This window comes from Uloborus diversus, chromosome 1 (genome assembly GCF_026930045.1).
Source record: "Uloborus diversus isolate 005 chromosome 1, Udiv.v.3.1, whole genome shotgun sequence".
NCBI classification, from domain to species: domain Eukaryota; kingdom Metazoa; phylum Arthropoda; class Arachnida; order Araneae; family Uloboridae; genus Uloborus; species Uloborus diversus.
Window position 1 is genome coordinate 222,673,899 of NC_072731.1, and position 17,508 is coordinate 222,691,406.

A 17,508-nucleotide genomic window follows, 5' to 3' on the forward strand; every position below is an offset into this window, starting at 1 on the left:
TGGAGTTTCATTCGGCAAAATTATCATCACTCGAGAAAACGTAGAGCTCAACTCAGCAAATTGAGAATTTTCACCCTAATAAAAATTCAAGTTCGGGACGACCCTAAGTGTGTGTGTCGTCAAACTAAGAGTAAGAGCATTCTTGCTTTTTCCAAACCCAAAATTGTGCACTAAAATAGGGTTTTACGTTAAAAGGTACTGGAATATGAATGCCCAAACTTTTTACAGTGAATTTTAAGGAATTTTACATTTCACGTGCAGTTATTCCGGTTGTAACGTGAACGAATGCCATCAGTAAAAGTTATCTTTCTCAATCTGCCTGAATTATCCATGCGGAATAATAAGAAGTGAATTCAGAAGGAAAAAAAGAAACAATTCGGATGGGCATCCGAGAATCCTTACGCACGGCAGACGCAATAACGCGTCAAACCGGATGGTCCCTGATTATTGGACTTAAAAATGGCGGCTCCGAAATTGCGAGCCTTGAGGGAGTTTTATAAAAACAACTCGATCTGCCGGTGTACAGCGACATGGGCTCAGACGGTGGCATAGGAACGAAAGTGGCTGTTCGGTGCTGTCAAGGTGCCTATTTCGCTCTTGGTTTCGTGGTCACTACAATAACTTTCGCAGTCATGTTCTGGATTGTATGGGTGAGTTGGTGTTATTATATATTTTTTTAATGTAATTTCATTTTGTACATCACCGTTATAATGTCACGGGAACGCGACATGTGTTTGTTTGTTTCTTTTAAAAAGACGTCGAACTAGTTTTCTCGCGTCTAGCTCCGGCATTGGTTTCAAGGTTGATTAGCTTTGCTCTTGCATGTCATTAGAATTGATTCGTAAACATCACCGAACTCTACGTCAGATTGTTGTAGTCGATTTATTGATATTAATTATGACTATCGCAGAAGGAGAGAAAAGTTTCTCCCAAAAACCATAACTGCTCTTTTCGTTGGTAACATTTATTCTGGAACTTTTATATACTTTTCATCTTGTGTAAGTTATACATAGTAAATAAAACGTTTTGGTTTAATTTCATCGATGTTAGACACATAGTTAATTTTTAACTGTAGTGTGTTTTTTCCAGAGTATGGAGAGATGGGGGAAAGGGGAGGCCATATGTATTTTTTCCCAGACTGAATTTTTGAAGAGGGATGGGGGAGATGTGTAAAAGTTTCTGCACTAAGGGCAAAGTAAAAGGCTGGAATAATTTAAGTTGCTACGTCACCTATGTGTCAATATTTTAAAACTAAGTTATTAAATACGTAGTCTATGTCGGTCAAAAAAGGGTACAGTCAACTCCCGCTACAACGCGATCCGACTTATGCGAAATGGCTATAACGCGATTTTTTCCCCAGTAAAGAATTTTAGACCTAACGCGAATTCCTCACCCGCAACATGAAAATTTTCGAAAGGGAATCGGGTGTGTAAGTATCGGCTTTGTTATTAGCTACTAAAAATGTATTTTTGGTGAATGGACCTTCATCCCTTTAGCATTACTGGCAGCGGAAGTTCATATACCGTACTACTCTGAACATCGCTTACACAAATAACTACTCTTCATATTCCTTTTATTTTTTTCATTCTAAATATGAAAGTTCATGAAATATAGTGACACCTATGAACGCTGTTTCATCTAAAGTTTGTGAAGATAGAAAGAAAAAGAGAAAAACTCCCACAATTAAAGAAAAGCTAACGATTTTATGTGCTTGAACAACTCTAAAATGCGTCGAAGATAGCACAACAATTACGTATGGAGTGAATCTTCCATATGTATACAATTAAAAGTAAAGAAAAAAGGTAAAAGGAAAATGCAAAAATTTTGAAAATGGAAGCTGCTCTTGTATTGTGAATATAAGAACAAATTTGCCACAGATGGAAACGTTATAAAAGAACAAGTGAAGCAACTGTATTTTGTGTTTAACAATATGTAAGAACCAACGTTTTGATCACACAGCATAAATCATCATCTTCACTTTTAAGTTGCAAACATCATTACTGGATCTACTGTACATTACAACTATAGTGTATTTGTTTTTCTTACTACATACTGTACGTACCGTACTGGTTTAATTTGTCTTTTTTTCCCATTGATCATTGATTTTGAGCATCGTAGCAGTATTTTCGGTGTAATAAAACTTCTTTTTTTTTTTAAATACAAATACAAATTCAGTTATGTAAGAAACCGTAATGTATAGTTAAGATAGTTTTTAACAGTTTGAGGTGGTGTTTACAAGTGTCTAAAATAATTGGGTATGTTTATAAAAGTTTTTATACATACCCTTTTCTACAACGCGAAATTTCAACTTACGCGAGGGGTCTTGGATCTTGGACCCTCGGGGTCTTGGACCCTCGCGTAAGTCGGCACTCGACTGTAACTGTAAAGATAAAGGCTTTCAAAAATTGATGCTCAAATCGCAACACTTTGTGGTACATCAAATATAATTTTTGCTATTATAAAAAGATAAAGTTCTTGCAATTAACGTCTCAAATTAAAACTTAATCTGCTCGGTGTAGTGTTTATTTGTTTCATATCGGGCATGTTTTGATTTTAAATGTTTTAATACAATTAGTCAAGTGAATATTTGGGCAAAGTTAATAAGGTGAAGTGAATAGTGAAAAGTAGTTTTTTTAACTCATATATTTATCAAATCATTTAAATATCAATTCATTCGCTAACATTTATTTATGTTTTTCATTTATTTGTTCTTTAAGTAATATTAATTTAAAACACCATAACTATCACTTTACCCCACATATGGGGCACGGTAATATTTTTTCTCTTTTATTTGAAAAAAGAAATTTACTACCGAAAGAATTAAAAATAACATTCGGGTACAAGTTTATTATAAAATTAAGTATTCTCGCATTATTACTGCAATAGGGAAGTTGCAACCTATTAAATGTTCATATTTTGGCTATTGGATATTGTTAATTGACCCTCAAAACTAAAAAATTCACCATCGCCGAATTTTAAAACACCGTGGTTGATTTTTAATGAATTTTTAAAAATCCACGCGCAAAAGTGCGCGCTTCTGAAACGTCACGAGCCTACGTCACAGGGCGCGAATGGGCAGCCTTCCGCCGAAGATCCCTTGTTTTCGCTAGGGACATTTTGAGCGCGCTGATATTTTTATTTTTTAGAAATTCAATAATCCTTTTGAACACACTATGGAGACCGGATTCGTTAAAGCACAATCTAAATAATCTTCCTCAAGTAACACCAATGAGATATTCGAATATTTTCGAGAGGATGAGAGGTTTAATGTTCCAGAAACGCGAGGAGTTTTAAATGCGAGGAGAAAGCCTTTTACGTTTCGTCTTCGAAGTCGAATGCGTGACCTTCGCTTCTCCCCTATCGGAAGAGGGGATGACGTCACTTCCTATGCCATTTGACGTCACAAGAGCTTGAACTTTAAAAATTAATTTAAAAAAAAAACTACTTATCGTATCGCAAAATTTTTTTCACCTATGATGTTCATACATGTTACTCTTCATATAAAAATAAAATTGAAAAATCGAAAACTTCCCTATTTTCAAATCCATTTAAAATTTGTTAATTTTGATACGTGTGAATTATCTTAACTGCTTCATTTTACAGTGCCGGATCTAGGGGGATAGCAAGCCGGGGCCGAAGAAATATTCACCCTATTACTGTGCTTTTTTTTTCGTTGAAACTAGATTTAAAAACTTGGAAGAAGGGTAAGGACAGCAGCTTTGAGTTTTTTGGGAAAATTGTAGATCCGGTGCTGTTACTTTGCCCAAAATTTCTTTACATTTAGAAAACTTTCAGATTTCAAAAGACAAAGAAAAAAATATTTTTGTGTTTGAGCTCCCTCTTAAAGCAAGGTTAAGCAAACGTATGTCAAGTTATACATGCATACAGGACAAGAAAAAAATTAACCAGATGAAAGTGAAAGCGCACGTGGAACTAAATGAAGAATCTTTTTTCTTTTTTCATTTGATTAACGCAGGCTTCATGTTCAATGTGTCTATTTTTTAATAAAAAAATGCCTTCAGCATTACTGATATGGAGTGCTGGGATACGTGAGCACGCAATCAGTCGTGCATTTTTCAGTAACTCGACTTAATATTTTGCGAAGTTAAAATGTGATACACATGTAATTTAAAAGTAGCATTTTACCCGACATTGCGTTGACTATTACTCAATTAAATTATTTAGCACTATTTTTTTTTCAAGCATAGAAAAAGTGAATGTTATTTTTTTATTTACTTTTTGTCTTAATAAACTGCAATGCTCAACGACCTCTGCCATACACTAATTTCTTTAAAAATAAAATTTTATTTGAAATTTCAATCCAGGAATTATACTCCTTCTTAAAATGAAGCGTAACGTATAGAGCTTCACAATTATTTCTTTACATTAAAAAATTGATATTACGCAGCAGAAATCATTTCATAACTCCTTTTCTATTTCTCTAAAAGAGTTGTTTCGCATAACTCCGAAACATGTTTGCGATAAGTGCTCGATTTCATTAAATTTCCTCAAGTGTTGAGTCATTGTGGCGAGTTAATCATTTCACTTTAAAGGTTTTCTAAAATTTACTTTTGGAGATAAAAAGTAATAAAGAAAAAGCTTTAAAAAATTAAAAACTTTTAACACAAAATTTATTTTTTGCAATACATTAAGATTTCGGTTCATTATAATGCACCAAAGTCAAACATTGTCGCTAAAGCGTCGTTTAGTAATAATATCACGTTGAAATTACACCTAATTCAACTCGCTTCTTACGAAAAGTGAGAAAGATAAGAGCAGATTCGTGATTGTCACTATTGAAATCAGTGAAAGATTAATAAAATAAAATCGAATGCGAAACATTATGGTCATTGAAGGTGCTAGTCGTCATATTTCTTGTCAGCTACGTATGGATTAATATTTCAATGTTTGGGCAGTCCAATCTTTATCGAATATTGAATTTTCAAAGTTACCATGGCGGAAGCAGACGTCTTAAATCTTTTGAAAAGATGTGTTGATTGTCAATTGGGATTTTTTTTTTTTTTTTTGTAAACTTCTAAACAGTTTAGCCTTGCATAAACTATCTCGGCACATTCCATATTTTTTATTTCCTCGTTATAAAAATGTTTAATTACTTTTCTGCTTCATCACACGTGGAAAATTTTGAAAGCAATTAAATTGTTTCGCAGTCATCTCTGTATTAGAGCAGCGTTTACCAACCAGGATTCCTTGGTACCCAGGGGGTTCCACGAAAAGTTGTTAACGGTTCCACGAAAGATTATTAAGTGTTCCACAAAAATTAAAGGGTCTCGACTGAAATTAGTTCTTTTCAAAGTGAGAAGTAAAACAATGGTTTCCAGTAATTGGGGTTAAGAGTGTATTCTTGAATTTTTTAAAACCAATTGCTATGTTTACTTTGATATTTCAGCAGTTGTTCATGATTCGTGATATCTCTCTATTAATTAATTCAATTCTTCAGGAAAAACTTAGATTTTTTTTTCTGAATTTTGTCTTCATAAATAGTTTTTTAAAACTACTTCGTAAAACGAAATATTTTTTTTGCATTTATTGTCGTTAAATTTTAATCTTGACTTTGAAAATATATTTTAGAGACATATAATAGAGTGATATGCTTTATTACCATACGATTTCCAGGAACATAGACATTGTCAAAGGAAATAAGTAAATACCTTTGAGCAGAGAAGTAAAATTAAATCAACAACGTTTTATCACACAAATTAGCAAGTTACTTAATACACGTGGTTATTTTTTTCAATTCAAAATCGTGAGCTTTTTGATGTAAAGACATTCGGTCCTTGCATACAAAAGCACACAATGCATTGAAAAAAAGGTTCTCTGAAACCCCGAAACACGTGTAGGCAGAAATCAGCTAATTTGGGCGATAAAACGTTGTTGATTTTCTTTTATTTGTAGAAAGGGTTAGCTCATATTTGAAAGATTAATAAACACGATACTTGCGAATTGCATGCGTTATTAACAGCTATTCGTTTCTGTTAATAGCTTCTGTTGAGCCAGGTAAAATATACATTAAAAATATTACAAACATTTGATAGAGAGAGCGGGGCTAAAAGTTCCGCCAGAAATTGTCCCCTTTGAAATAGTTCACTAAAAAAAGGTAATGACGTTTAGTTAATAACTGGTGAAATAGAATGTTGCTGGGCACAAATGGCAGCCATATTTGTCGTGTCAGTGGCGTGTGATACATTAAAAGCTGAGCACGTGAATCGCTGATCTACTTTTGTAAACATTTTTGTTTTTGAACGTATTGGTCTTTTTCCCGAATTTTAATAGATTGGGTTTAATCTTTGGTGCTTTTGTAAAAATATAGATTGTGCATCCCAATATACTTTGCTGAAACAATTTACGCTTCGTTACATAACTCATAAATTGATTTTTCAAGGACGTGGGACGTGGATGTGCGTATGGGGCTAATTGTTTCGTTTTTGTGAGGCAAGTTGTTCCTCGGAACAACTGACCCTAGAAAAAATGAGTAAGAAAGAGGAACTTTTAATAAAGTCTTTTTTTTTTTTGGAGGGGGGGGGGAGGATTGAGGTTCTAAATTTGGCGACGTTCGGCCACTAATGTAATTGTTTAACCTCAAAGACTGAATTGCTCATGATAGTAGAAATGTTTCAAGTAAAAATGTTTCGAAGGAAAAAATAAAATTAAATAATTATGTTCAATTATTTCCTTTTTTTCGTGTGTAATTATTAAAGAATGAATTAACGAAATTCGAGAAAGTATTTGGAGGAAGTAAATAGGTCTTGTTATGCAAATGAATCAACCTACCCATTCACCGATTGCAAGCTCATTACGAGTTCTTGAAATGTTTACAAACAAAAACCCTCAATTGGATTTTGTCCCGAAGTTTCCTCGTGACTTTAGTAAGATATTTATAGCTAAAACATTATAATGCCCACAAACGATATTACTCGTATTATAATCAGTGTGTTTTAAAGAGAGCTGAGGAACTAACTCAGCCTAACATTTTCACAGCGACCTCCCCATAAATTCTTCATTCTGCAGAGTTTGTCTTCGGCAAATTTGGGGACAATATTGCGGTGATGCAAACGTTTTTACTTTCTTATATATCTAATATATAGGAGAAAGTTTTGGATTCGTAAAAATTTTCGAATTTTGACGAATTCGTGCGTTTTGATGTGTGTTTAGTTAATTTTGACCATTTTTGGGAAATGTCTGTCTGTATATGTTAGATCGATGTTTTGTGACCGTTCTAGAGAAAAAACTGACTTCGTGTGACACCGAAAAATTTGGTACACTCATATACCCCCATGTGAATTGGTTTTCAGTTGTTTTTGGCACCAATAACTCCAAGGGGGTGGAACAATCGAACGTTTCCTCCGTGACTGCTATAACTTAGGAGGTAACGGGAGAAATTAAACAAATTAGTCCGCAGGTGGACCCTAAAGGGTAAAGGCGCTGATTCAATTTCAGAGCCAATATCTCAAATGGGGTGGAGTAGTCGAACACTTTTCTCGTTTTTTTGTGACAGCTGTATCTCAAGAAGCATGATACAAAATCAAGCAAAAATTGATCCACAGATATAGAGCTTAGAAGGTACAAGAGGTATTACGATTTTGGCGGCAATATTTTCGAGAGGGGAGGGGGGTGCAATTAAACGTTCTTTCTTATTCATTGCGACTGCTATATCTCATAAAGTGATTCTATGATTCAGATGAAGTTTGGAATAAAAGTAAACCAACACGAAAACAGGCGCTGATTCAAGTTTGACGTTAATCGCTCCAAGGGGGAGCTGATTTCGTTCATGTTACGCGCTCAATTAAATCAGCAACGTGAAAAAGAAATCACATTAACAGGTTTTCACTTATGATTGCCAGTGAAAGCCTTTCCGAGCGAGTCAATTGTTGCAGACGTTCGATAAAAATCTCAATGATTACAAATTTTGTCTGTTGCCATCTTTTATTTGTTAGCAAATTAAGTGTTCGTAGTTAATTTAAGTAAGGCTTTGAACATGATTTTCAATTTTCGCTCTTTGATTCTACTTTTGCAGTCGGTCGGTAAATTGAGATTATCCATACTCCCATAAATTCGGATTTCGAGAGAATTGGAAGAACCCTAGAAAACAGCAAATCCAAACTTAAGAATTAGAAATGCGTTACTTTTATAATAGTATTTAGAGAATAAAGTGTTCTATTGCTGACTTATGAGGTAAGTGTTTCAAATAAAGAAGCTACTAGTTCGAGATCTCACTGGGCTTAACCTACCCTGCAACCCCTGAAGCCTGTAACCCCTAAGCAGGGTTGACAGAGGCTAAAAAGTGCCTAAAAGTGACGGAGTAATTTACCCTCATCGAGTTTCTACATAAGTTATATATATATATATATATATATATATATATATATATATATATATATATATATATATATATATATATATATATATATATATATATATATATATATATATATATATATATATATATATAGGTAAACATATTACAAAACCGATGGTGTAGGGTTGCCTGAGCAAAAGTGCTCCATTCATAGGGTTGCCGCTGTTCAAAGTTTCAATATTAAAACTTCAAACAACGGCAACCCTATGATTGGAGCACTTTTGCTTAGGCACATTTACATTTTTTTAGATAACTTATGTGGAAACTCGATGAGAGTAAATTACTCTTTTTTTGGCACCTTTTAGCCCCTGACTTTTCTTGGTTAATAACCGAAAAAGGTAGGCAACCTTACATTAACGTTTTTTTTACAGCTTTTACTCTTCATTTATGACAACAATTTCCCGAAATTTGATGAGGGGTAAATTATCTCACTCATTGAAAAACTTTTATCCCCTGACAACCCTGATTAGGAAACCGAAAAAGGAAGGCAACCTTAGTTTAGCCTTTTGTTTCAATCTTTTACTCTTAGTTTATGAGAACGATTTTCGGAAACTCGATGAGGGTAAATTATTCATTTTTAGGCATCTTTCAACCCCCGGCAACCCCGATTAGTTCACGAGACAGAGGTACAAATTCTTACTTTCTCGTTTTATTTATAACTTTTACTCTTCATAAGTGGTAACAATTTTCGGAAACTCGATGAGGGTAGGTCAATCCTAGTGGAATCTTAGACTATAAGACTCAGTGATAAAGATCTTTCTCATTTATGGTCAATTGGATTCAACCTTTGTACATTCTTCAAATGATTCATAAAATGATTTTGATGTGAAAAAAAACCTCTCGTTTGTATAATGTTCGGCAGCAGTTCAACAAAAAAATAGCAAATACTCTTTATTAGGAAAAGGGATCCCTAATAACAACTCCGAAGAAACGCACACAAAAGAAGAAAAAAACCTGTCAATATAAAAAATTTATTTTAATTTCTGGTTTCCAATATAAAAGCATGTTTAACCATATTTGATAAAAACATTATCAAATATGAAATATTTGCTTCAATGGAAAGGAGAAAATCAATCGTTACATTCGAGATTGTTTTTTTTTTGTTACTCCTTCGCATAGTTAGTGTACAGATGTGTGGCGCATGCAGCACTGGATCATATGCTACTCTCAACCCTTCACTAGCCTAATAAGGACACCGGAGTCCTATTAATGCCAATCATGGCTTTATTGAACCACAGTTTACTCCCTCTTAGGTTATCAAATCGCAGTTGACATAGGGGTACACAGTGAAATTTTTCTTTTGGATTTCTTCAGCTACTTAAATAAGGCTTTCTAGAGCAGTTAATATCATGTTTTATTCTAGTAAACTGCAGTGAACCACGAAGAAACAAAATCTACTATAAAATAAGATCACGCAATTTTACCAAGGCTCTTTTGCAATAATCTTTGCTACACCTTTGCCTGTTGATAAATGGCTTGTTGATAACCCTTTATTATCGGTTAAGCTTTCTGATGACGATAAAATCATGACACAACAAAGTTTTTTTTTTAATCCTACACTGAAACATGGAGATTTTTCGTCTACATGACCTTATTTGGCGCACCCACTCTATTCATTAAAAATTGGGAGTATAGTTAAATGTATTAAGCGTTGTTCTTCTCGAACATTTCATTTAACTAAACAAAATATTTGCAAAACAAGTTTTTCCAAAGTTTACAGATCTAACCGTATCATTTTTGCAGCATACTGTATAGTGTACAAATGCTTATGTATAAGATTTACAAGTGACTTAGATTGGATCTTGAAGCTGAAAACGCTAAGACGCAATGCACATAAAAAAATATTTAAATAAACAGATTCACACAATCTATAAAGATAGACGACTTTCTCTATAAAAATGAAAATATTATTTTGAAACGGGTGTCTCATAAAAATACTACGTCTTTAAAGTTGATCATCTTTGTAAGTTGATCACCTCTTTAAGTGAACCGCTTTTTTCAGGTACGGAATTAGTCCTATATCATATAAATCAACCTCTATAAGTTGACCATCTGTTTAAGTTGAGGAGTAAAAAGCACTAATATGTTCTCGAATGTGTATTTTGTTATCAGTAACTCTCTCTCTTGTTATATGATCAAATGCATCATCGGTTTTTGCATGAGGCAATATATTACACAAGTATAGATTTTTTTATTCAATTATTTTATTAAAATTATTGCACACTGAGGGAAAAAATCCAATTACAGTGGTAGTTAAAATAAAAGCAGAAATATAACTTAATCAATTAAAGCAAAGTATATCTTTAAAAGTTAAAACATCTAAATTTAAATTCGATTATAGGCAAAGTGATAACATCTAAATCACGACAATAATTGTCTAAAAGTTATTAAATAGACAAAAATTATGAACATAATTAAATTTTGTAAATATATTTGAAAAACATAAATTACTTTTAAGAATCTTATTCGGAATAGCATGTTGGATGCATTGACAATATAGATTTTTTAAAATATACTTTTTTTTGCACTTGAAAAGAATATATTTTGTTCTTCAGAAGGTTAACCGTTGAATTTAAAACTATTTAAAAACTAGTATGTTGTGGCCATCACGAAACTTTCTTCTATATTTTTCCTTTTTCTGATCCCTCCCCATGCTTGACGAGGAAGCAATATTCCTAACAAAAACAAAATGACACATGCAAAAACTTGACGACTATCCCAATGTCTGAATTATTGCAAAAGCAAAGCAAAGAGCGAAAATTGAAAGTTATTTTAAAAGCCTTGCTTGAATGAATTACAAATATTTTATTTGTTAACAAACATAAGATGGCAACAGTTCAAAATTTTAAATCATTGAGATAATATTTCCTATCATTTCCATACAATTAAAATCACGAGAAATACGCAGACGACAATCTATTACGATTTATCTTTCTTATTGTTGCATTAATAAAAATATTTTTATTCGCAAAAAAAAAAAAATCAACACCTCTTGGAGCGATCGGCGTCAAAATTAAACCAGAGCCTGTTTACATATGGATTCACATATATTCCAAATTTCAACCAGAACGTAGCATTACTTCTTGAGATAGGGCACTCAAAATGGAAAAAAAGAACGGGTGATTGCGCTACCCCCTTTTTAGCTGTTGACACAAAAATAAAATCAGTTCTTATACCCACTAAGGGCTACTTGCCGATAAATTTTTCTTTCATTCCGTTCATTATTTCTTGAGATACAGCAGTCACAATTGACGGCAAAAAACGTTCTATAGCTCAACCCCCGTTTGAGTTATTGACACCAAAATTGAATCAGCACCTGTTCCTGTTAATACCAACATACGGACCAAATTTTGTTTGATTCCGCCAGTTACTTCCTGAGGAATAGCAAGCACGCGTAACTCGAAAAACGTCCCATTGCTCCACCCCCCTTGGAGGAATTCGCGCCAAAAACTAATGGGCACAAGTTCACATAGGGGCACATATGTGTACAAAATTTCGTTCGATTTCATGCGGTAGTTTTTGTTGTAGAGCGGCCACAAAAAACTGGTCTCACACACAGACGTGACACACATACATACACACACACATACATACATACACACACACATACATACACACACACAGACAGACAGACATTTTCCAAAAATGGTCGAAATGGACTCAGCACACCTCAAAACGTACGAATCCGTCAAAATTCGAAATTCGAAAATTTGCACGAATCCAATACTTTCTTCTATATATTAGATATAGAAGAAAGTAATAAATAGTGAATGTATTAAAAACTTATTTCAAGGTTTTCTTTAAGCTCCAATTTTTTTTTCACTAGAAAGTGAGCCGTCACGGTATGACGGGTGAAAATTGCTTCTACATTTGAACGAAGCCATTGTCTGTTTGGTGATATTTTGATGGTTGAAATTTTAACCATAACACCAGTGGATTAACCTTACACTCCAGTAGGTAGCGTTCATTGTCGACCATTCTTTCGTTTCTTCATTTCCCTGAAAATACAGTTTTACCAGTAGAACTGTTCAGTTACCGGATCGAGTTCAGCCTTGTCACAATAAAACCCTTCCCTCGACGTTAAACATTACCAAAACATATTATCAAATTATCATGCCATGGCGCGAGCTTCATTGTTGAAACTCGCGGGTTACTCGATCATTGCCTATTATATATACTTGAGGATTTTATATCTCAAACTTTTCATTTAAACCAAAACGAAAGGACTGTTCACTCGTTGACAAAGTTTGGAAGATTTTAGTATCCTCGGTCTCCAATAAGAGATGAGCTTGAGCATTCAAAGACTTTGCAGACGACAAAAGAAAAATAGTGCCCGAGACTTTTATTAAAAACTAATTTGCACTAGTCCGTCGACACTTGAACGTAATTTCTTGCAAATAGTGGACAAATCTATTAACACTCCCGTGAATGAATTGGAGACGAATGTCCTCTTAGACAAAGAGAGGTACCGCTTGCTGTATTCTAAAAGTGAAGTTGGCCTCTTTTTTTTTTTTTTGCCCAATATTAAGAAAGATTAGTTTTTATTACTAATATTTTTGAGTCATCTTGATGTTATCGTTTTAATTTTGTATATGAGTTGTCTTATCTGTAATTTTTTGTCTCCCCTGAAAGTATTTCTGCGCCATCGGTTTGGAGACAGTGGCAGGTTTTACGGCACCCCTTCTTGTTTGGCGTGATCCATGGCCTCGTGCTTTGCTTGTACCAAGGTTCGACCCCGAATGTATGGTATGTCCGCTACAGCTTTTCGCTTCCTCTCCCTCCTGGTACACCCTGTATCCTGCATGATACTGGTGACTGGTGCATGTTAAATCTCTCGTGGTTACAAAATACTCTAAATCTATACGTCTGGGGCAGTGGATCAAGGGTTGCTGGGCTCCTAGTCTGGATAAAAAGCACAGTAGTCTTGGTTCAGGCGGGGTACCCTGGAGTGTAGGGAATCCTGCATTCTTCCAACAAAGGAGGAACCCATTCCAGACTACTACAATGATCTGACGTTTTCACTGCCTAATGATTGCAATGGAAAATTAAAATCTTTGAGTGATTGCATTGAAGGATCATTCAAAGAATTCGATTTTTCCCCTTTCTTGTTGGGAAAGGTTTTCGAAATTGATATTGGGTTTCCAACGCATTACCCTTCACATTCAGCTTGTGGGATAAACAATGCAAAATAGCACTGAAAGTGCTATAGAAGCACTGGAGGTGCCATGGAATAAAATTATTTAAATTGGATTGAGACCAAGTAGTAAAGAAGAAAATTTTCTTAAAACTTTATTCAGATCTTTTTCCCACTCAAAGATTTTTTTTCATTGATAAAAGAAGAATCCTTTTACTCCCGAAATACGAGTCGGTAATTCTTATTGTTATTAGGGATTTTTTTTTTGTTGCTGCTATGTTTTTTTAAACAACTAAGAGACACATTTTTTAAAACATGCATTATTAATAAAGTGTGCGCACATCAAATGTGTAAAACAGCAAAGAAATAAAGGAAAGCAAAAATACTTTCTTTTTTTTTGACCAGTAACCAACTTAAAAAATGTTTTAACTTCTTTTCAACTAGAAAATGAATTACAAAGACAATTGAGAAACAGATATTAATCTAAAAATTGATTTGATGAAAGCGTCAAATATGAATTTAAAAAATGACGAAATGAAGAACAATTAAAGAATAATTAAATAATGACTAAATAGCAATTTAAAATCGGGAATTTTGTTTTCCCGAAGCGAGCGTTTTTGATTAAGGACAATTGAGTTTCAATTTTTATTGTTTTACTTTCTAATTCTCTTACCATAATACTAGCATTTCTGAGAAAGAAGATTCAAACGTTTCACCACCCTCAATTATATAATGCCAACAAAATAGATTATCAACACTTTAATGTCAAGGATAAAACGCTTAGCTATTCGCCGGTCCAATGAATAAAAACCTGACGAGTTTCATTTTTAAACATGTTGTCGTTCGAGCAGGTAGCCTTGCTACCCTTGCTGCGGCTTTTCGCTTGTTGTGGTTCCACGAGATCACGCACAATTAAGGAAACCGCAAAATGAAAGAGAATAGATGAGTACTTTGCATGGGAACTGAAGAGTTGCCACAATAGTGACAAAATATGTTTTCCTTCAAAAAGTTACCTTGAGGAAAGAGAACCTCCTCGTGGTTGGTAGTTGACTTGTATGGTTTTAATCAAGAACCGATTTTGTGTTTAAAAAAATCGATGGCGGGTTATCGTACTATTAAAACGGACAGTAGAAAAAAAATGTTCATGGGGAATTCCGACGTGACTTATGGAATAATTGGACAAAACATTTCCTTACATCTTTGGATGTATACAAAGTATTTTTTAAGACTTAAAGTTAAAAATTTGCTGCCCTAATGCAAGTACTTTATTTGTGTCATTTTTTAAGCATTTTGTTTTGAAATACAATTGAACTCGCTTATAACAAGTGCGAAGAGGCAGCGATATTTTCTCGTTCTAACCAAGTGCTCGTAAAAAGAGTTCGGAAGAACAATCTTAAAAAAAAAGTTTATAGAGGGAGGTGGCACCGGTCTCAAATATTTTAATACTATTAATATTTTTTTTTTTATTTTATGACCAACAAATGGTCCTACAAATCTTACAATGAAGTCACATGGTACAGTTTTTTTGAACACATTTTATTCCAAGAAAGTGTTATTTCAGTGGTCCTGAGTAATTTTCAGAAAAAAACTAACTTTTTTTAGTGGTTTTCATCAAGATCGTGGGGAAAAAAAATGAACTACTTTCTTAAAGTAAGTTCCTTTAGTTCAATATAATTGACTTTTTTTTTTTTTTTTTCATTTTTCGTCAAACAGAAAAAAATTGACATCACTTTTTCAGACCAAGAAGGTGGGGTAGGTTGGTATGCTCTTTGTGGGGCACGTTGGACCCGACCAACCTACCCCGCATAATTTAAAGACTTTTTTTGCACTTAAATCTCAATAATTATAACTATTCTATGATTTTGCTTCTGATTTTTAAAAAATATTTGTGTACTAATGGTGAATGTTTATTACTGTTTTCTTAAATAAAGATGACGAATAAAAAATTCAATTTAATATGTTATATTTATCTTTAAGCTTAAAATTTTCACTCTACACACAACAGAGAATATGGTAGTTACAAAATTTAATGGTATTTATCACTAAAGTTATAACAAATAATATTTGAGTTATGCGGTCCAACGTGCCCCACCAAGCGGACCAACGTACCCCACCCGTGGGGCACGTTGGTCCCCTTTACGAGGTTCCGTTAAAAATTAATTTAAAAAAACGTTTATAAATTCAACACTTAAAAAAAATCTGTCATGTTGAGAAGTGTTTAGTGAAACTTATTGTAGAAAATTGAACTGAACATTAATTTTTTTGATGAGACATAAAATGGTAAGTAAAATGGCGGACCAACTTGCCCCACCTCCCCTTACTTGCTGTGTGTTTTTATTTCTGTACAATACCAGCTTGTTAATTTGCTTTGAATTGTCTTACTGTCTGTCTCTTGTGTCATTGCTTTCGATGAATACTAATGGCCCAAAAAACATTGCTATTTGCCCCTAGTGTTTTCTGAACATCAAAAGCTGCTGAGGATTGTTCAGTTTCACATTCTGCGCATTAATTTATCGTTATCGTCTTCGTTTTCAATATTCTTTTTCATCCGCATTAGCTTGAACTTGAGTCGCAAAAAATCTTCAGAAGTGATACTCTGAAGGCAACTATCATATACTTTTCAAATGTTTCTCTACTCGCCAATTAAAAAAAAAGGGATATTGAAGGAATTTTCATAGAAAGGATGAGTTCAGCTTTGAAATCAATGGAAATTTTATGATATATATATATATATATATATATATATATATATATATATATATATATATATATATATATATTCATTCTTTTGTCGCAAAATCCAGGTTTTCGTTAAAACAGCGTTCGTTACAGGCGAGTTTAACTGTATCTTTTTTAATTGTAATTTCTTAGTGAAGTTCGCTTGTCAAGTGCATTGCACGCTTTTCGACATCAGAGTTTGATTTATCAATACACCAGGGTTGCCAACGTTGGAGAAAGAATTTGAGGAGCATCAGTGGTGATTTTGAGGAGCAATTTGAAATTTTGCGGAGCAGTTCGGTATTTTGTATAAATATCGTTAAAAATAACTAAAACCACTTATCTGAAATTGTTTTAGTGCTTTAACAATCATTTTAAGCACTAGTATGAAAATAATTATTCTTTTATTAATAAAACAGCTTTAAACACTATTTCAATCTCTGAGTATAAGGTTTTTTAATTTCCTATATTTACATGTTTAACATGGAAAAAGCTTAAACGTTCGGCCGGGAAATGCGGAGCAAAGTAACTTCTTTGCGGAGTCACGGAGTTTCGCCGTTTTTATGGAGCAACTCTGCAAAATGCGGAGCAGTTGGCAACCCTGATATATTAGCAAAATAGTCTCCGGAATTATTGTTGCAAATTATTTAAGCAGATAATTCGCTTTCCGACTAATTCTTTTTCAGTGTTAGTTTCAAAAAGAAGCAAATAGTGGACCATTCCACAGAAAATCGGATGCTTTGCACTGGCGGGCCTGCGTCCAGGAGACCTCATAGCACCTACAGCTTTGAAATTTTGTATAAATTAATTCGAGTCCCGGTGGTTTGCACCTGGGGTTTTGTTTTTTAAATTCAAATTAGTTTTTTGTAATTTGTTAAGCTCAAATTATTGCCTATTAAAGGGGTGACAAATTACTTGCACACATTAATATTATATATCGTTGGAAAGGGTAGAATTTTCCGCGGTCTACGCAATTTTTTTCAATGCTCTAACTTAAATACGGCCGGAGTTATTTTGTTTTTAGCTCAAACTTTTTTAGGCTTAGCTGAAATTTAGGCACTATTTTCTTCATTTAAACTACCAGTAAAAAGTAAAGGAATTGTCCCACAGTTTTCTTTTTGACACCACTGGAAAGAACGGTCTTTTTTTACTCCAGATCTAATTTGACTTATGGTCGAAAAACTTAGCTTCTATCTCCAAAGAAAAAAAAGTTACAAGCAGTTTTAATCAAGTTCAAAAAATCTCATTTCCATTTATATTATTGATGTGTTTTATTTGGCGT

General features: G+C 33.7%; 1 protein-coding gene across 1 annotated transcript in view; it reads left to right on the forward strand.

Moving 5' to 3' along the window:
- The first annotated feature begins 531 nt into the window (after positions 1 to 531).
- The window catches only part of LOC129225145 (eukaryotic translation initiation factor 3 subunit A-like), a 37,106-nt gene continuing 20,129 nt past the window's right edge, over positions 532 to 17,508 (forward strand). The window contains exon 1 of the mRNA XM_054859707.1: positions 532 to 650. Within this exon, the coding sequence (XP_054715682.1) occupies positions 633 to 650 (18 nt within the window). The 5' untranslated portion in view covers positions 532 to 632. The remainder of the gene's footprint in view (positions 651 to 17,508) is intronic.